We start from the raw sequence: 20871 nt of genomic DNA on the forward strand, positions 1-20871 counted from the left end.
GAGATCAGCTATGACATATCGTCACTGTGGTGCTACCTTATATATCGGGGTAAACCGAGTTAGATATGCCATGTCACTGAACTTTAAAATTACTGCGAAGAACGTTTTCAGAATTCTGAAATTCCGCTTGGTTACTGAGATATAGCGTAACACGTTTATGATAAGCGCCAATTTCTCGATTGAACGAGCTGTTCAACAAAATACCAGACAACAATTCTAGTATCAAGTGCGCATTGAAGCCAAAAAGCTTATAGCAAGCCAAAAAATGCGTTATGCCTATATCGATCTACCATAATCTCAACTAGGTTCTTGTATTGAGAGCGAGTCGTTTCCCAGCATTGTTTTCACTGCTCTTGATTGACTTGTGTTTTCAAAATTATTGAACAAATTTCCAACCGGCACATCAATATCGATACCAGTAGGATCGTAATTTCAAATTCGAACTTTCGAACTGATGGCGTTACTGGAGAGAGCTGAAAATGTTGAAAAAACATTGAAGACCGCAGAGATAGGGTAAGCAGAAGCCTATGAGATGCCAAAGGTTGACCGGTATTCCCGTTCTGTGAAAAGAGTAAGGGATACATCAGCAGCGGAGGAGGAACCGAAGAAGGGTGATCCTCAAAAGGGTGAGAGAGGATCCCAAGCTGAAGAAGCTAGAGAAGAACGTAGTAAGAACCAGACGAACTCTAACGGGTGAGACGCTGTACGAGCTGAAACTAGTGGCAGAAGCGGAGGGAGGAGAAGTGAACGTAGGAGCTTTAGTTCGGAAGGCGGTGATCGGGTGCAGAAATGTGGATGTGATGACTACGGAAGACGAAGTGAGGACGCACTAATAGAGCAAGGTAACCTGGAGAAAGAACAGATGTCAATCAGGTTGAGGAAGGCGTAAAGTGGCCCACCGACAACAGCGATACGCTTAGCGACAACCACAGCCAACCAGCCTATGTCGACCGGTAGGCGTTACGATTGATTCCTAGAGCCACTAAACAAACGGATAGGTGTTCAGGTTTCTTCCATCAGGCAAGAAACTGTACAGGCACGGAGAGAAAATGTGGCGAGAACGGACACATTGTTAGAGACTGCACCAAGCAACCGAACTGCTCAGCAAAAATGAGGGCGGAATGGATCATATGACGGGAGGCTTCTTATGCCCAGAGTAAAAAAAGGCGAAGGTAGGCCAATGATGAAGGAGACAACCCAGCTTAATCTCAATCATTGCGACATTACGCAGCAACTGTTGTGCCAGTCAACAACAGAAACGAATTGCGATGTTGGAATTATTGCCGTATCGAGTTCCCCCGATAATGGTAACTAGATAGTGTAAAGACGGCGGCAATCCAAGTGATGGGCGGTTTCCCTGCCATAGTACACACGAAGGCCGATCGCCTGGATCAAGAGCGTATTCGTATGTAGCGGTTATGCTCCTACACGGTGTACACCAGAGCAGCACAGTCGGGTGCTAGACACACTAACCAACTCGTTAGTCGGGCGAACGCCTGTTGTTATAGTAGGAGATTGTTACAGTAAAATGTGTAATTCAAATGTCAAAAGGGAGTAATAAGAGATTAGTGTGTACTGCAAGAGGTGGGTATTTGACAGCCCGCTTGAAAACAAAAGATCGCTGCACAATTTGCTTGAAAACAAATCCCCGGAAGAACGGGCGACAAAATAAAAATAGGTAGTCTGATAAAAGGGTTGACCGAGTACGGTCGAGAGCGGTGGTGTCTCCCCGCTGTTTAGTCGGAGAAAATAGTTGAACGAGTGCGGTCGGTGCTGTTCTTCCCGCTGGGAAAAAAGCCCACGAGGGCAAGGACGGTGAAACCGTGGTCGGTAGGTGCGTTTTCCGTCGCCAATATCATCGTCGTGACATCAGTGGCCTACAAGACAAAAGTATAACGATAATCGTCAACCGTCGAAGCTATGATTACTGCCAGCATGCCAGAATTACAAACGTGGATTGTGTGCAGAGAATTGCGGCCGAATGTGCAGATTGTTTGTGAGTCTAATATTCAAAAAAACAACCGGTGGTACCGCAAACCCACGCTTATTATTGTCTTTTGCATCATCGACGGCCCTTGAAAGCCATTTCGTGTTGCGATAGTCCGAAGCAAAGTGAAATATAATCCGGACTCAGAATAACATTCCGTTCAAGAGCTTGTTCATTACGGGATACAGACGCACCGGTAAACGACTATCAGCATCATCAATCTATTGAAGTCGAGAGCGAGCTGCCGCAATTTGGATTGTTTGGAAAGTGAATTGCGCACGTGTAGACTGTACATCTAGTGTGGAGGAAGTGGAAGAATAGTACCTTAGGCGACGGGAGGAACCGACGACAAAGGAGCTGATCGGTTGCACGGTCCAGCAGGAAGGTCTAAACGACGACAAAGGAGCTGATCGGTTGCACGGTCCAGCAGGAAGCTCATAACGACGACGGCTCAGGCGACCCGGACAATTGATGACGTCAGCATTATCGGGTAAGCGTGCACATCTTTGACATTAACACCTCCCCTTATTAGCCCTTGCTATTAAATGTATATTTTGGGATGATCATATATTCTCCGTATGCTCTGGGTGAAAGCCAAAATTTTGTTACAAGATTTTAACGCTTGGTCCTTGGAGTGGGGTAGCACGTTGACCGGAGGTTATAGCCTGTTGGAAGCACTGGCGAAGGTCAAAATAAGGCTGTGCAACGAAGGTTCCGCTAGCACATTCCGTAAAGACGACCGGGAATCCATCATCTATTAAAATTCTGCAGCGCGTTACTGGTGAAAAACATGAATTGGCGATTTAGTAAGCAGTACAAACATAGCAATTACCAAGTGATCCACTACACCATTGGTCAGCGGAATTGCATTGTAACGCGGAGAGTGATGACCTTTGAGCGGAAGTGGAAAATAAAGGACTTTGACCATTTTGTGGAAGCACTTGGTGCTGACAGCTTCGCTCCAATTTGCTGAATGTCAGAAACAGTACCGAGGGCGTGTGATGTAATAATACCGAGGAAAATGGAGCCGAGGCTACTTCTCGGAAAGAAGGAAGATCCAAAAACTGGTGTTGCTGTCAAAACCAGAGAAGCAACCAGGAGATCCAGCATTGCCTATATGCCTGCCGGATAATTTTGATACTTTTGGAGAGGGTCATCCTCAACAGGCTGACGACCTACGCTGAAAGTGAGAACGGACTATCACAAAGGTAGTTCGGATTCCTTGAAGAGATCTCAACGGTGGACGCCATCCGTACAGTCATCGCGAACGCGGAAAAACCGTTGAAGCAAAAAAGAATGGGTAATCATTACTGTACCGTGGTTATGATCGTCGCGAAGAACGCGTTCAACAGCGCCGGCTCGGTAGCTATAACCGTTGCGACGCACATAATGCGGGTTCCGGACTATTTGTGCAATGTTCTGAGAAGTTACTTTCAGAACGGAGTACTGGTGTGCACGACGAATGTGGAGTAGAGGGTTATATTTGTATACCATTCCCCAGAAAGCCAATCCCCAGAATTCCATTTCCCAGAATGCACCGTTCCCCAGAAAGACATGTACCATTCCCTAGAAAGCCATTATCCAGAATGCTCCATTCCCCAGAAAATCATATTCCAGAATGCCCCATTCCCCAGAAAAGTTAATGTTCGTAATCATTTTTTTTTTTGTGGTGGAGCCTAAGGTTTGCTGATTACCTAATTCAAGGAACTGATGCTGTGTGGAGCTGCTAAGGTCATGCCGCCGAATGTGGCTGTCTCTCCCAAGCAAACCTGTTATCCACTCGTATAATCGTTTTACTCGATCATAGGGATTGGTTCCTTCTTTCAATCATGAGCAGTTTTTTGATTTTGTATGTCTAATAACTCTTGCACGCAAATTTGTCATATTTTCGTCTGACCGGTTTATTAAAACATAGGTGTTAATTCCTTCTTTTGAACTTTCCTTGAATCTATATTAAAATCAAATTAGGCAATCCATGAGGCTAGGATTGCCACCTCTGGAGAGGCTTTGACCCGGAGATTTATACTGACCCGCGGCGGGGGGCGGATTTTGAGCGGACCTAGACAGAAATTGGAATCAACGCGATTACTCGACATTTAAAAGCACTTCAATAGCTTTTTATCACGTATTGAGTGAAAAAGAGACAAGTATGTACTCTTTCATTCTTTCTGAAAGTCGTCATGGCTTTTTGCACTTGGTGATTGAAAAATTACCAAAATTATGTCACAATTACCGTTGAGCGTAAAGTTTATACCAAGCTTAGTGCGCGCTCATCTTCCATGGCGTTAAAATAAAGCTATAAATTTTTCATGTTTGAGAACGGTTTTGTCGGTTTAATTAGGTGTAGTATCTCGTTTTCCCAGCTAAGTGCCAAGAATACAAAAGCTCCAGCTACTCTTGCTGTGGAGGATAAGTCGAACGAGCATTGCTCTTCACCACAACTAACAAAAAAGCAATGCAAAGGAGGCGGGTCAGCGGCATCACGTGGGAAGAACTATGTGGTGTCGGTTATTCATCCCAGAGGTCCCAACAAAGGGGCGAAACTCACTTCCTTTGCCAACAGTTAAGGATCGCTGCAGGAGTAGCAACAACACCGGAAGAATTCGTTTGATGTTGACCTAGCCAGTTAAATTAGAACAAATCTGTCATACCTTAGGGCAGTTGCAGATACGCACTACCAACAGTGAAGTGATTTGGTAAGCTTGAAACGAAATAATTTTTTACACAATTTTGAGCGACGGTGCAAAATTTTAATTGTAGCATATAGCGAAATATTGCTTTCATGAATTTGTAGTATATTTGATTTGTTTTTCATTTTCATTATTTTGCGAACGAAATCAGCAATATTTGTTGAAGTCTTCAGTTGACAGCAAACGAAGGGTTAGTCAGGCAAAATAAATCTGAACCAAAGAATCAATTTCAAAAAAATTGAAATTATGCTTCTTCCCAACAAACCCGGAGAAATTGATGTAAAACCCGGAGGTCCGGAGATCGCTCCCGAAAACCGGAGTCTCCGGGTCAAAGCCGGAGTGGTGGCAACCCTACATGAGACGTTTCTGATCAGCTGATTATTTCTTGTTTACTTATTCTGACGTTACTCCGAGGGGTGCTGCGTCCGATAATATCGTTGATTCGATCCAATATTAATCGAATCGGACAAACGAAAGTTGTTTGTCGGACGAGTTTTTCAGTTCGCAGGAGTAGAGATGTTGACAGAATCCACCGCTGAATTATCAAACAAACGTCTAATGGATTGCCTAATTGAATGCTCATTTTGACAAACGGTTTGATGTGTTTTTAGAGCATTTCTCGACAAACATATGACAGCACAGTTCACAGCATTTAATGAAAAAGAAAACTTTTCTCTATTGTTTACTACCAACATCTGTGGTTGGAGAGTAACGTTTTGTCCAGAATTTCCGCTAAAAGTGAATTTTGACAGTTGGCTTCAACGCCGTAATCATATGTTTGTCGAGATTTATCTTTCCTTTGCATTGGAAATGTTTCGTACGCAAATGTACGATCTACCCGAAATACATTCAAAAGTATTTTCATACCTTATGCCAAATGGTACTTATACTATAGACTAACAGACATAATACTCGACAACAATTCTTCGCCAATGTTAGCGGTCATTTTGAATATATTTTTAGTTGGAACAGTGATAGCATTTACGATTATAATCCACATATATTGCGCCACTGATATATGCGCAAGTATACGGGATACACCACTAGTAAAAAAACTTAACTTAGTAAAAGTTAACTAATTTGTAAATGAGTGGTTAGAAGCGTGTAAAGTGTTTGGCGGATCGATATTTTTAAGAAATTAATCATAGTTATGTCTGTTTTTCTGTGCTTATGCTACACTACTGTTAGGTCAAAAGGCCAACTACCATATAATGTCTCATGTCAGACGATGTTGTGCCGAAAGACTTTATGCCAAACAGGATAGACTTGCTCACAAGTTGGGACAACACTTCAAGTGTAAACGGGGCAGACATAAAGTCATTTTCATGAAGATTCAATGAACTGCTCATGTTTGAAAGAAGGAATCAATTCCTATGTTTGAGTAAATCGGGTAAGCGAATGGATAACTGGCTTACTTGCGAAGAGCCATTGCTTTCGGCAGGTCATCCTCAGCAACTTAAAACATCACTTCAATTACTTCGATAATACACAAAGTTTTGGTTGCACCAAAACTTACATAAAACTGTTTCATTCTTTTGAATCCTATGATGGGGTGCTATCGCTTCCTATGATTAGATTCTGCAATTTGTTCTACATGTTTCCTGGACAATAGTTCTTTCTGGGGAAAACACTTCAGTATTTTATTTTGTGTGGAATGTGCACGAATCGAAAGCAAAGAATATCGTTTGATGAGAGTGGGACCGAGTACAGTCGTGATTCGTTGGTTGGGCCAACGAACCAGCCTATGTCCAACTAACGAATTTGATTCGTTAGTTGGACCGACTGACAGACGTCCCAAACTATCCAAAGAAAACGTTAGTAGTGTAAATGCTTCTGTTCACATCTCTGTTTATTTTCAGTTTGATTGTCAAGGTGATTTTGACATAGGATTTTGACATTAAGATGCTTTTTAGTTGGACAATGGTCCAACTAGCAGAGGTCCAACTAAAAAGCGGTCCAGTTCAAAAGTGACCAACCAGCGAATCACGACTGTAGTAAGTTAAAAAGATCAAATGAATAAAAAATAAAGCTTTTCTGGGGAATGACTTTCTGGGAAATGGTGCATTCTGGGGGATGGAACTCTGGGGAATGGTACATTCTGGGAAATAACTTTCTGGGGAATAGTATTTTCTGGGGGATGGTATTCTGGGAATGATTTTCGAGGGAATAGTATACAATCGCAGTAGAGTTCGAATAGGGTGACGGCGGGAGTACTTCAGGGCTCCATACTCGATCCAACGATATGGAATATAATACCCCGTAGTTTGCGTATGTGTTTTACGATTTTAAGAACGTAGTAGGCAAAAAAAATTCTTTAGTGTGTTGGAGCATTTGTGCAATAGGGCAGAATCCTACAAAACTTGTTATTAAACTTACCTCACGTCGGTGTTCTTCTAATACGACGCATCGCAAATCATTTTCACTTTCAATAGTTTCTGTGAAAAACTTTGCCATTTCTTCTTTGACAGTCTTATCATTGCTTAAGCTGTACAAAGTGTCCTTATACGGTATCAATGAGGCACTGTCGTACGTGAATATACAGTCAAGAGCTAACTTTTGTACGTCGTAGTTACGATGAGTCAGCAACTCTAGAAAAAATTCATGCAACTGTCGTGTCTTGAAAATCGTTTTTGGATTTTTTACGCCTGAGAAGATGTTGAGATAGGCAATTAAAATTTTTTGAGCTGCTTTCGGGATTTCAAGAGCTTCGCTTTCTACGGTTTGCTTTATCCGATATTCTGATTCAATAAAGCAAAAGAAAGACTCCACGATGTCACGATTCTTGGCTTCAAAAATCCTACTTAATTTCGACAAAAGAACTAGCAACTGCACTCGGTAATTTACGAAATCAATTTTGTCTTGTTCAATCCAAAGCTGCTTCACTATGTCATTTAGTATGTCACCTTCTACATGTTTGAATTGTTCTACCGTGGAGTTCAAGCGCAGAGCGTTAAATATAGCATCCAACTGATGTTTGTAGACATTCCAAAAATCAGACACGGGGAAAGATTCAGCATACGATTGAAGCACTTCACCTGCAGGTTCCCAAAGTAGCTTGAAATTGCATGAGAGCATCGACAGGACGAATCGCATTATGTCCAAACGAAGCTCATTCTCTCGGATACCCTGGAAAAAGTTTGCGTCGAACTCAAGCCTTTTCAGAAGCACTACCTGTTCACGATAGGTATGTATGTTTGGGTCAATAGCTTCAATAGCATACAGTATGTCGAACATCGTTTGTGTTTCGTTTTTGATCTTCAATCTTTCCAGGTGACCAAACAGAGTGAAAGTGTGAGCTACCAACAACCTCGTTTGGTGATGCACTGACGCTAAAAACACACATAGATGACTATGAACAGTGTCAAACAAACTTTCGTCCAACGACTGGGAGTATTCTCGACTGATATGGACCAAACACATGTTGACGATACCTATGAACTGTTCTCTATTACTACTCGCAATAATCGGTAATAATCGATTAACAGTTTCAAGAAAAATGCCTTCCTCTGAAATGTTCAGATGAACTAGAGTCTCTATAAGTAGATTCAAAGTAAGTTGGAGGTTATCAAAGTTTTTTTCTAGGTCGGACAGAACGCATTGAACAGCCATTTCTAAAGCCTTTAATATGCTCTTGTCGATTGCGAAATTTTTCAAATGCGGTAATAATATTAGGCACATGTAAAATTCAGTCCGATCATCCTTCTGCTGGCCACCTGAAAATACAACCCCTGAAAGCTAACATGTTATAAGAATTCATTGAAATGTAATTACCTTTGAGCAATTGAGAAATCCGTTCCATTCCTTTATCACATTTCAATATGATAGGGAATTGTTTCCAATCTTTCAAATTCACCCCATACCTACATAGAGGCGACTTTTTTATTACAATTTTTGTTAGCGACTGCAAATTTTTCGCACTGAAATTCTTTTCTATGTATTTTAGATAATCCGGCAAAACAAGTATCTCAAATATAGAACAATCGACCACACTCAGCACAAACTCATCGAAAACCTTCTCTGACCGAGACCCAAGGCTCATGATATTTTTAGTTAAACGACTGGCTTCCAGTTGGGTAATGTTCAAATTCTTCGAAAGCAGCATAATAGTAGCTATCTTGGATACGCTCATCAGTATCTCTTCAGACTCTGTAACGCCGATAGTTTTTACTAGTTTTCCAATCATGGTGGAGTTGTTATCCAAGAATTTCCCATGCTGGTACTCCAATACTATGCCTGTCAGTTGCAGCACATAATGAAAGCCAGTTTCATTAGCAAATTGATTTTTGGTAAGGTATTTTTCTAAAGCTTCATATGTAACGGCCCAGAATTGCTTTATGCTGTCAGGCTTGATGCATTGCAACATGTCAGTTACAGTTTGAATCAAGATATCAAAGAGAAACTTTGGATCGTAACCGTTTTCCGTATTAGGCTTTTCGTATATCATTTCTAGCAGTACTAACTTCCAGAAATGCTCTGCACAACTGTGAAATTGCTGATTCACTCCTCGCATGATTTCGAACAGCAGTCTTCCGCAACCTGTCGATGCGGATGGGTTCCTGCTAGCTGCCATTGTTATCATGTATATTAATTCCCTCTTGTTTTTGGTATCACGAGCAATAAAACTAAAACACTCAGCTGCAAAATTAGTTAAATGGAGAGGTTTCGAATCATCTAGCAGCAAAACCACCCGCTCAAAAATCATATATAAACTCTTCCGAAGAAATCCTCGTAGTATTTTAAACAGGAAAGCCAAACAGAGTAGTGTCCATTCCAATTGATCAGCATCTCTAGTATCGAGGAGAGGGACAAGTTTGTCAAATATAATGAAGAAAAATGGACAAAAATCATCTCGCAGATCTTTTGCCAACGCGATTACAATCCTAAAAAGAAATCACAATAAACATCTCAACAACAAATGACAAAAGATAATTACTCAAGAAGCACTTGTAAAGAAAGAGAGCTGGCATTTTCAATACATTTTATCAAGTGTTGAAGGACGAAATCTTTTCTGTGTAATAATTGCGGCAATGTAACAATCCCGCGAAGTGGATCATGAAAGCGTTGGAATTCCTCTGTCAAGTTAAGGGCACTCCATTTTTGAATAGATTGATGAAAGTACGATCGATCGTCTTCAAACTGCTCATTTTCGTGTTCTACATAGTATAATGCGGATCGACGGATGTCCACCTCGGCTATCCGTTCGTTAAATGATTTGAACTGTGAACAAAAAAAAAGATGCTAAATTTCCTCGACAAAATAATGTAAACATTGCATACCTGGAACACGTTTTTACTTTTGTGTTTCACTTGACGATTTTTCATATTTTCAAATATTATAACACCAATTCAGAACAAGACAAAATCCGTAATTCGAATACACTTGTGTTTACTTTATAAACACGTGCAAATCAGAGATGATGTTTCCCACCAGCACGGTTAAATAAAACAACCTGCAGAATAAGTTCTTTTAACTTACTTTTGAGTTGTGCGTCGCTTTCGCACTTTTATGTCGTTTTCGATTGAGAACCTAGAAACTAACCCAGGTTAGTTGCTTCAAACGAACGTTTTTAATGAAACTGAGTTGGGTTCTCGCCAAACAGCGGTGGTGTGAGCGAACCCGAAATATATTTCAGGTTGGAACCCAACCCGGTTTTCAGTTCAGTGGCGCATAACCTAGGTTGGAAACTGGCGTCAAAGAAACGGTTTGACAGCAGTTAGGTCCGAAACTGAGTTAGTTTCTGCTTCAAGCGAAAACGACATTAGTGTTGTCAAAAACAAAAAGAGAGACTCGACTCAGTCGAGGTCTTCCGTGGAGGAAGGTACTTTTGAGTTGTTTGGGGTGAACTCAAAATTAGGTAAATTCAACTTAAATTTGAGTATAAAAAACCTATCAATGAGTTGTAATTTTTGCCGTGGTTAAATGGAAACTACCTTCAACACGGTTTACCTAATTTTAAGTTCCCCCACGGTACCACGAGATTGAGTCAAAGGAACTCAATTTTAGGTAGTTTTTCGTTTCCGTGAGGGATGACTTGGGTGAAACTAACACTTGGGTGAAACAAACCACCAAAAAATCCTTCCGCCAAAATATTTTAGAGGTACTAGTAGCGACATCTAGTGGCAAATAGCTAAACTAAAACAGCGTCACCTGTATTTCAGATATGTAAGCGTGTGAATTAAAACAACAAAATTTAACCATTCGTAACCCAACTTTGTACCGGGAAACAAGTGCTTTTGTTCTCTCCGGTGTGGTTTAGTTTTTTCGGTGGTACGAAGGTGCTTGCTGTGGCAGAGGCTGCAGTGAAGCATTACTAATAAACAGTCCCGCGAGTGATAATTGTTACCTGCGATATCAGTTAGAGTAGTGCAGTGAAGTGCGTTAGTAAACATTTTTCTTGCCTGAAAGACGGCTTTGTTTAGACGAGCTATATCAGCTCTACTGTGTGAAGGTCACGCGGGTGACGCATAAAACAAACGAAGGATCAATTCACCTACCAGCTCGTCAGGAACCAACTGGTGAAGTGTTTCGTTTTTTACTTTTCTTATCGATTTTTTTTATTATTGTTTTTGATTTTTTATTTTGATTTAAATTAAATAGTGCGGTCGAGCGTGTTGCTCCCGCAACAAAATGGAACAAACAGAAGGATCACCCTCCGATGACGAATATTATGGGGAAGAAGAACATATATCTGATACTGAGACAGATAATGTTATGGTCGATCCACTTCCCCCACTTTCCCCCAATGTCTCACCGCCCCCCCCCCCCCGCCCCCCCCCGAGTCAAGGTTTACCAGGAAGGATCCGCTGGTCCTTGGGTGGTATACTTTCGGCCCAAAAATAAACCGTTAAATAGCATAACTGTTGCACGGGAGCTGACAAAACGTTACTCGGCCGTAACCGAGATTAAAAAGGTTCAGTCAGATAAACTGCGCGTAGTCGTTACTGACTTGAAACAGGCCAATGATATCGTTAGCAATAGCCTCTTTACGCTGGAGTATCGCGTCTACATCCCTTCTCGCGATGTGGAGATCGACGGTGTGGTAAGTGATGCGGGTCTAACTGTCGATGATCTGATGAATGATGGGGCTGGCCGCTTTAAGGACCCTAACCTTCAATCAGTTAAGATTTTGGAGTGCAAGCAATTGCACTCAAAGTCCATCGAAGATGGTAATTACTATCCATCAGACTCGTTTCGCGTAACCTTCGCCGGATCTGCACTTCCGAGCTACGTTGAAGTGGGAGGAGCTCGTCTACCTGTACGCCTGTTTGTACCGCGGGTCATGAATTGTTCCAATTGCAAGCAGCTAGGTCACACGGCCACCTACTGTAGCAACAAGCAACGGTGCGGTAAATGTGGGGAACGCCATGCGGATGATACTTGCAGTAGCCCCGCTGAGAAGTGTGTTTACTGTGGGGAGAATCCGCATGCACTTTTGACATGCCCAACGTACAAACTTCGCGCGGATAAACTGAAGCGATCCGCCAATGATCGCTCCAGACGCTCTTACGCAGAAATGCTTAAAAGAGCTGTTCCACTTGTTACATCAGCAACATTAAGTTGCTTTTTCGTACAGTGTAACAAAAACTGTTATACAATGTTTTTACTATAAAACATGTCTAAATGAATTTACGGTGTTCACTGACACCAATACCAATTCAGACCTAGCTTAAAAGCATCTAGAAAATATAGAGCTGGTCTCAGTTTACTATCAACTTACAAAGTGACTACAACTTTATTACAACCGAAACCCGATTCGTTTTTCCACCCCGTCGACCATTCCACTTGGGTAGCTATATGTTAAAACTGGCGACGAGAAAAAAGTTGTGCTAGGTAACGCGCGTGTGATCCGTGATACAGGAAGTGGTTAAGTTAGCAGCGGTGACACAATCGACGGCGACAAGGTTCCGGAGTGGAAAGATTGCGGGTAACCAAATACAACGTGCAGGTAAAGTTCCGGACACGGCGAACAAATAAAATGGCATTTACTGCTTTTTAAGCTAATCGAAAAGGTTCGAGTCGTCTGAATTGCTGTTCGGAGCCGGAAAATCGACTCTAGTATTCACGTAAGTAGAGTGAAAAAGTGAAGTGCATGAAAAATATACGAATAAAAGCGATCTTTTATATTGGGAAGCCATTTTGTTTGGCGGCGTCGTTTTTCTAGGGTGGTGCACGTATTGTGCACCAGGTGTTTGCTTTCCGAAAACTTTTTTGTGCTTTTGGGTTTAGGGTTCTGGTCACATTTAGGCCCTATATCACAGTGTAAAGAGTAATATATATATATACATATTTTTTACAAAATTATTAAGAGTGATTTTTTCATATAATCCATTTAGGACCAGGAAAATTTTCCAGCTTGTTGGCTGACGACGGTTCCGGTTTGTGTATCGACCATTGGTATCTGGACGAGCTTTGCAGAGTTTTGCTTGGTGTGTGCTGTATCCATCGACGAGTGCTGCTATTATATAGGGACGCGAGGGTAAAGATAACATCAGTCGGTAAGCGGAAGCCTTTTTTTTTTTGTCATTTGGTTGTATCATTGTTTTGTGACCTTTTGTATTAGTGATGGCTCAGATGAATATGGCGGCTATGATAGAGCCATACCGCAAAGGAGCATCCTTTTCCGATTGGGTGGAACGTCTTGGTTACTTTTTCGCTATGAGCAATGTGGCGGAGGATGCAAAGAAATCCCATTTCATAACCCTTAGCGGGCCATCGGTGTTCTCGGAACTTAAATTGCTTTTTCCAAATGCTAGTCTAACCGATATTTCATACGAAATTATGATTGAAAAACTTAAAGCAAGGTTTGACAAAGTTGAATCTGATATTATACAGAGATTTAAATTTAATAATCGGAAGCAACATCCTGATGAGTCTGCGGAGGATTTTGTCCTTGCGATAAAACTTCAGGCAGAATTTTGCAATTTTAAAAATTTCAAGCATGAAGCGATTCGGGAACGTATTGTTGCTGGTCTGCGGGATGAAGCCCTTCAGCAGCGTTTGTTGAATGAACAAAATTTAACCCTTGAATCGGCAGAAAAATTAATTGCTACTTGGGAGATGGCAGGGGCCAACGCTAGATCTTTGGGAATCGGTGTCAATGCTGGTCAGATTGCTTCTTTGAATAATGACTTTAAGAGGCCGCGCCCTTCCACTCTTGAAAAACTTGCTAAAACGTTGGCAAATGCTAAGGCGGGTGATCGACCTTCTCGACCTGCAGGAACCAGACAATCGGTAAAAACCCGATTGGGATTTCAACCATATTACTACAATGGAGAACAGGAGGACAAGCGTAAAAATTTTGCAGGTTTTCGCCCGGCTGAATGGAGGGCTGGACAGGATCGCCATCGTAGCGAGAGTCGTGTCTGCGACTTCTGCGGAATAAGAGGACATTTGAAGAGAAAATGTTTCAAATTGAAAAATCTACGCAGGGATACGGTTCAATTCGTAGATTCTAAAGCAGGACCAAGCAGTTTAAGTGAGCTGTTCAACCGTTTGGAAACGAATGCTTCGGACGATGATGACGATAACGACAGGAATGATTCAGGTGAACTTCATTGTATGCATGTTTCGTCTATTAATTGCATTAGTAATCCTTGTTTAGTTGACGTGGAAGTTAATGGTAAACTTCTTAAAATGGAAATAGACTGTGGGTCTTCCGTTTCAGTTATTGGGAAAAGACAATATTTTATGAACTTTCAAGAAACATTATCAAAATCAACAAAACAATTAATTGTTGTAAATGGCAGTAAACTTACAATTGAAGGTGAAGCAGATGTGTCGGTTAAGTTTAGAGGAAAAGATGCAAGGTTAAAATTATTGGTTTTGAATTGTAGCAATGATTTTATTCCTTTATTAGGGAGACCTTGGTTAGATATGTTTTTCCCAGACTGGAGACAATTTTTTTCGGATAATTGGTCTATTAATAATGTTTTATTGAACAAGGAGCAAAGTGATGCTGTAGTACAAGATATTAAACAAAAGTACTCAAACGTTTTTATCAAAGATTTTTCTAGTCCAATAGACGGTTTCGAAGCCGAATTGGTTTTGAAAGACGATGCGCCTATTTTCAAAAAAGCTTATGACGTTCCCTATAGATTAAGGGAGAAGGTTTTAAATTATTTGGATAAATTAGAACGAGAAAAGGTTATTACTCCGGTAAAAACTAGTGAGTGGGCATCTCCAGTGGTAATCGTCACAAAGAAAAATAATGAAATTAGATTGGTTATTGACTGTAAGGTGTCGATAAACAAATGTATTATTCCCAATACGTATCCATTACCAGTTGCACAAGATTTATTTGCCGGTTTATCAGGCTGCAAGGTATTTTGTGCATTAGATTTAGAGGGGGCATATACACAATTATCTTTATCTAAAAGGTCCCGAAAATTTATGGTAATTAATACTATTAAAGGGTTATTTACATACAATAGATTGCCACAGGGGGCCTCGTCTAGCGCATCCATTTTTCAGCAGGTAATGGATCAAGTGCTGGAGGGAATTGATAATGTGTTTTGTTACTTGGACGATGTTTTGATTGCTGGAACTGATATGGCCGACTGTACTAAGAAACTTTATTTAGTTTTAGAACGGTTGGCTAGAGTAAACATTAAAGTTAATTTAGAAAAATGCAAGTTCTTTGTGACAGAGTTAGATTACCTTGGACACATAATAAGTGAACATGGTCTTTTACCTTGCCCAGATAAAATATTAACGATAAGAAATGCCAAAATACCAAATAACGTGACAGAGCTTAAATCATTTTTGGGTTTAATTAATTATTATCATAAATTTATTCCCCATTTGTCTTCAAAATTGTATCATTTGTATAATCTTTTGAAGAATAATGTTAAATTTGAGTGGGACGATAATTGTAGTAAGGCATTTGAGGAAGGTAAGAAGGCGCTTCTTTCTACAAACTTTCTGGAATTTTATGATCCAAAAAAGCCATTAGTGGTCGTGTCTGATGCCTCCGGATACGGATTGGGGGGAGTGATTGCTCACATAGTGGATGGAGTAGAAAAACCTATATGTTTTACGTCCTTCTCGTTAAACAAAGCTCAAAAATCGTATCCTATTCTTCATTTAGAAGCGTTAGCTTTAGTGTGTACCATAAAAAAGTTTCATAAGTATTTATATGGACAAAAGTTCATAGTTTACACTGATCATAAACCCTTAGTGGGAATTTTTGGAAGGGAAGGTAAAAATTCAATATTTGTAACAAGGTTACAACGTTATATTTTGGAATTATCGATCTATGAATTCGATATACAATACAGGCCTTCTGCTAAAATGGGTAATGCGGATTTCTGTTCGCGTTTTCCTTTGGCGCAAATGGTACCAATAGAACTTGATGCTGAGCTAATAAGAAGCATTAATTTCAGTAAAGAACTGCCAATTGACTGCGCTAAAGTAGCCAGGGAGACGAAGAATGATAAATTTCTACAGGATATTATTGGGTTTATGCAAAATGGTTGGCCAAAAAGAATTGACAAACGCTTTGTAAATGTCTTTTCAAATCAACACGATTTAGAAATTGTAGACGAGTGTTTGTTGTATCAGGACAGGGTTATAATACCGCAGCTACTGCAAAGCGGGATTTTAAAACTCTTACACGCCAACCATGCTGGCGTAGTAAAAATGAAACATCTGGCCAGGCGCTTTGTTTATTGGTATGGAATTAATGCTGATATAGAAAAATATGTGACTCGATGTGACGCTTGCAATGGAATGGCGGTTGTGCCTAGGGAAAAAATTGAATCTAAATGGATACCGACTACTAGACCATTTAGCAGAATACATATTGATTTCTTCCACTTTGCACATCGTACCTTTTTATTAATTGTAGACAGCTATTCTAAATGGATTGAAGTAGGATGGATGAAAAGGGGTACTGATTGCAATAAGGTTTTGAAAAAACTTGTAGCCTTTTTTGCACGTTTTGGATTACCGGATGTTTTGGTGTCTGACGGCGGTCCACCATTCAATTCTTATTCATTCACAGTTTTCCTTGAAAGGCAAGGAGTGAAAGTTCTCAAAAGCCCACCATATCATCCGGCAAGTAATGGCCAAGCAGAAAGGTTGGTGAGAACAGTAAAAGACGTTTTAAAAAAGTTCTTATTGGAGCAAGAGATGAGTGAATTGGATTTGGAGGACCAGATCAATTTGTTTTTAATAAATTATAGGAATTATTGTTCAACATCAGATGGAAACTTTCCATCTGGGAAAATATACTCTTATACTCCTAAGACAATTATTGATTTAATAAATCCAAAGAAAAGTTATAAAGAATTTCTTTTACAAAATACACAAAATGTATATGATAAAGAAGACAAACCAATCAATGTTGGAATGAATTTTCCAAGGGAATCTTCTGTTGATCTCTTGGATGAGTTAATTGAAGGAGATGTACTATGGTATAAGAATAACAACCCACATAACCATGCAAAATGGGTTAAAGCAAATTTTATTAAACGATATTCTCATAATACATTCCAGATTCTTGTTGGAAGCGTCGTGGTCGTAGCCCATCGAACGCAACTGCGTGTAGTCAAGGAGGGTGTTGAGATAGCACGACCGAATGTTGTTATTTCCGCATCAACGCAGCATCCTATAATGGCTCCAGTGCAGGAAGACAGCGAACCGGAGTTCAGGGGATTCCCTGAGATCGAAACGAGAAGAGGAACAAAAAGGAAAACCGAAGCGGTGAACTCACCACTTCGACAACTCAGGCGTTCTAAGAGAATGAGGACTAAAAAGGTGGATAATGTTTTCGTCTACGGAAAAAAATTAAGTTGAATTTAACAGTAATGAATTATAGAAAAGCTAAGTTAAATGCTAAAATATAGTTAAGTTCAAAACAAAAATAGGATAAGAAACAAAATTATACTATGAGTTATAAGAAAGTTGATTAATATCAATTTCGGATTCTATATAGCTGAATGTTTTCAGTTTTCGAATTTTAATTGAATTGCATTTTCGTTAGGGGGAAGAGCTGTTACATCAGCAACATTAAGTTGCTTTTTCGTACAGTGTAACAAAAACTGTTATACAATGTTTTTACTATAAAACATGTCTAAATGAATTTACGGTGTTCACTGACACCAATACCAATTCAGACCTAGCTTAAAAGCATCTAGAAAATATAGAGCTGGTCTCAGTTTACTATCAACTTACAAAGTGACTACAACTTTATTACAACCGAAACCCGATTCGTTTTCCACCCCGTCGACCATTCCACTTGGGTAGCTATATGTTAAACCACTTATCTCCGAAAACCCATTCGCTCTCTTGCCAACTGACGATAACGCCTCTAACGACCCTTGCGAGGGGCATTCTTTGGCTCCGCTTGGAAACTCTAAGAAAAGACCTAATCAAAACTCACCTGAACTTCCTCGTAAGGGTCCTAGGTTGTCCCAAACAAGGGTACAAAATAAAAATAATTCATCAACTGGAAGTGCTGGTACAAATCCGAAGATAATACCTCCTGGTTTTGGGAAATTGAGATACAACCAGGAGTTTCCAGCACTCCCCGGGGCACCAAAAATCCCAAGTGCTCCAATTTTACAGTCAGAAACTCAACCTAAAACGGGATTCCTTAAATTCTCTGACATTGTGGACTGGATATTCACAGCTTTCAACATTACCGATCCTATGAAAAGCTTGCTGGTTGCTATTCTACCAACAGTAAGAACATTTTTAAAACAGTTGACTGAACAATGGCTCCTCCTTACAGCGATCGTATCCTTCGATGGCTAACTTATTAGACGGAATCAGGGATCTGATCACTGTTTTACAGTGGAACTGCAGAAGTATTATCCCCAAAATTGATTCATTAAAACACTTGCTAAATTACAATCATTGTGATGCATTTTCCCTATGTGAAACATGGCTAACTTCTAATATAAACCGCAACTTCCACGATTTTAACATTATCCGCTTGGATCGAGAAGACTCATATGGAGGGGGGGGGGGGTACTTTTAGGGATCAAAAAGTGCTACTCCTTCAATCGAATCAACCTCCCTTCGACGCCAGGCATTGAAGTTGTCGCTTGTCAAACAACAATCAAAGGCAAAGATCTTTGCATTGCTTCTATTTACATTCCTCCTAGGGCCATGATGGGATATCGAAGATTCTCCAACGTGATTGAACACCTTCCCTCGCCCCGCCTTCTTCTTGGAGACTTTAACTCTCACGGTACGGGGTGGGGCTGTCTATACGACGATAATCGATCTTCGACAATTCCTTTGGCCTATATTGAAGTTGTCACAAAGGCCAATTCCTTTGGCCTTTGTGACAACTTCAATATGACAATTCTGAACACAGGGGAAATGACACGAATTCCTAGACCACCTGCGCAAGCAAGTGCACTGGGCATATCTTTATGCTCGACATCACTACGGTTAGATTGCAAGTGGAAGGTAATATCTGATCCCCACGGTAGTGACCACTTACCAATTGTAATTGCAATCACCACTGGTTCAAGACCATCGACACCAATCAATATTCCCTATGACCTCACACGAAACATTGATTGGAAGAGCTACGCTGCTGAGATATCCAAAACTATCGATTCAACACAGGTACTTCCCCCGGAGGAAGAATATAAGTTTTTGTCCAACTCGATTCTCGATAGCGCGATTCAAACTCAGACGAAACGAGTACCCGACGTGAACACCCAAAAACGTTCTCCCAACCCGTGGTGGGACAAAGAGTGCTCAGACGTGTACGCGGAGAAAGCTGCCGCGTATAAAACCTTCCGGAACGACGGGTTAGTTGCTAGTTATCGAGTGTACGCGATATTAGAAAAGCGAATGAAAAATTTAATGAAAGCTAAGAAACGCAGTTACTGGCGCCGGTTTGTCGACGGGTTAACAAGAGAAACATCGATGAGCACTCTTTGGGGCACGGCCCGACGTATGCGAAACCGAAACAGTACAAACGAGAGCGTGGAATATTCAAACCGTTGGATATTCGATTTCGCCAAGAAGGTTTGTCCGGATTCCGCCCCGGCACAGAAAATCTACCGCGCCGCGTCACCTTACAATACCGCGAACGAAACACCGTTTACGATGGTGGAGTTCTCACTTGCTCTCTTATCATGTAACAATAAAGCCCCGGGGCCAGATATAATCAAATTCAACTTATTGAAGAATCTGCCAGACTCTGCCAAAAGACGCTTGTTGAATTTATTTAATAGGTTTCTTGAGGGTAACATTGTCCCACATGATTGGAGACAGGTGAGGGTCATCGCCATCCAAAAACCAGGAAAACCAGCCTCCGACCACAATTCGTATCGTCCGATTGCAATGCTGTCCTGTATCCGGAAGTTGTTCGAGAAAATGATCCTGTTTCGGCTTGACAATTGGGTCGAAACAAATGGCTTACTGTCAGATACACAATTTGGCTTCCGCAAAGGCAAAGGGACGAACGATTGCCTTGCGTTGCTCTCAACAGAAATTCAAATGGCATATGCTAACAAAGAGCAGATGGCATCAGTATTCTTGGATATTAAGGGGGCTTTCGATTCAGTTTCGATCAACATTCTTTATGAGAAGTTGCACCAGCATGGTCTTTCACCGACTCTAAACAACTTTTTGCTAAACCTGTTGTCTGAAAAACAAATGCATTTCTCGCATGGCGATTTATCGACATCACGATTTAGCTACATGGGCCTTCCCCAGGGCTCATGTCTAAGCCCTCTCCTCTACAATTTTTACGTGAATGACATTGACGAATGTCTTGTCAATTCCTGCACGCTAAGGCAGCTTGCAGATGACGATGTGGTCTCTATTACAGGTCCTAAAGCCGTCGACTTGCAAGGACCACTGCAAGATACCTTGGACAATTTGTCTGCATGGGCTCTCCAACTGGGTATCGAGTTCTCCACGGAGAAAACTGAGCTAGTCGTATTTTCTAGAAAGCGTGAACCAGCGCAACTACAGCTTCAATTAATGGATCAAACTATTGCTCAGGCTTCAACATTCAAATATCTCGGGGTATGGTTCGACTCTAAAGGTACCTGGGGATGTCACATTAGGTATCTGAAACAGAAGTGCCAACAAAGGATCAACTTTTCCGTACAATAACTGGAACATGGTGGGGTGCCCATCCAGGAGACCTAATCAGGTTGTACCAAACAACGATATTATCAGTGTTGGAGTACGGATGTTTCTGCTTTCGCTCCGCTGCGAACA

General features: G+C 40.9%; 2 protein-coding genes across 2 annotated transcripts in view; one reads left to right on the top strand and one right to left on the bottom strand.

The window, feature by feature from the left end:
* The window catches only part of LOC131682798 (small subunit processome component 20 homolog), a 41978-nt gene extending 31857 nt beyond the window's left edge, over nt 1-10121 (bottom strand). Inside the window, exons 1-4 of the mRNA XM_058964552.1 lie at nt 9954-10121; nt 9611-9894; nt 8449-9557; nt 7054-8390 (exon numbers count right to left, since the gene is read on the bottom strand). Coding sequence (XP_058820535.1) covers nt 7054-8390; nt 8449-9557; nt 9611-9894; nt 9954-9998 — 2775 coding nt within the window. The 5' untranslated portion in view covers nt 9999-10121. The remainder of the gene's footprint in view (nt 1-7053; nt 8391-8448; nt 9558-9610; nt 9895-9953) is intronic.
* A 2099-nt stretch (nt 10122-12220) lies between these two features.
* Nucleotides 12221-17917, top strand: LOC131682799 (uncharacterized). The gene is made up of 3 exons (XM_058964553.1): nt 12221-13172; nt 13238-14221; nt 17173-17917. The coding sequence occupies exons 2-3, from the start codon at nt 13240-13242 to the stop codon at nt 17238-17240; spliced, it is 1050 nt and encodes a 349-aa protein (XP_058820536.1). The 5' UTR covers nt 12221-13172; nt 13238-13239; the 3' UTR covers nt 17241-17917.
* The last annotated feature ends 2954 nt before the right edge of the window (nt 17918-20871 follow it).

Source organism: Topomyia yanbarensis, chromosome 2 (assembly GCF_030247195.1).
Source record: "Topomyia yanbarensis strain Yona2022 chromosome 2, ASM3024719v1, whole genome shotgun sequence".
NCBI classification, from domain to species: Eukaryota; Metazoa; Arthropoda; class Insecta; order Diptera; family Culicidae; genus Topomyia; species Topomyia yanbarensis.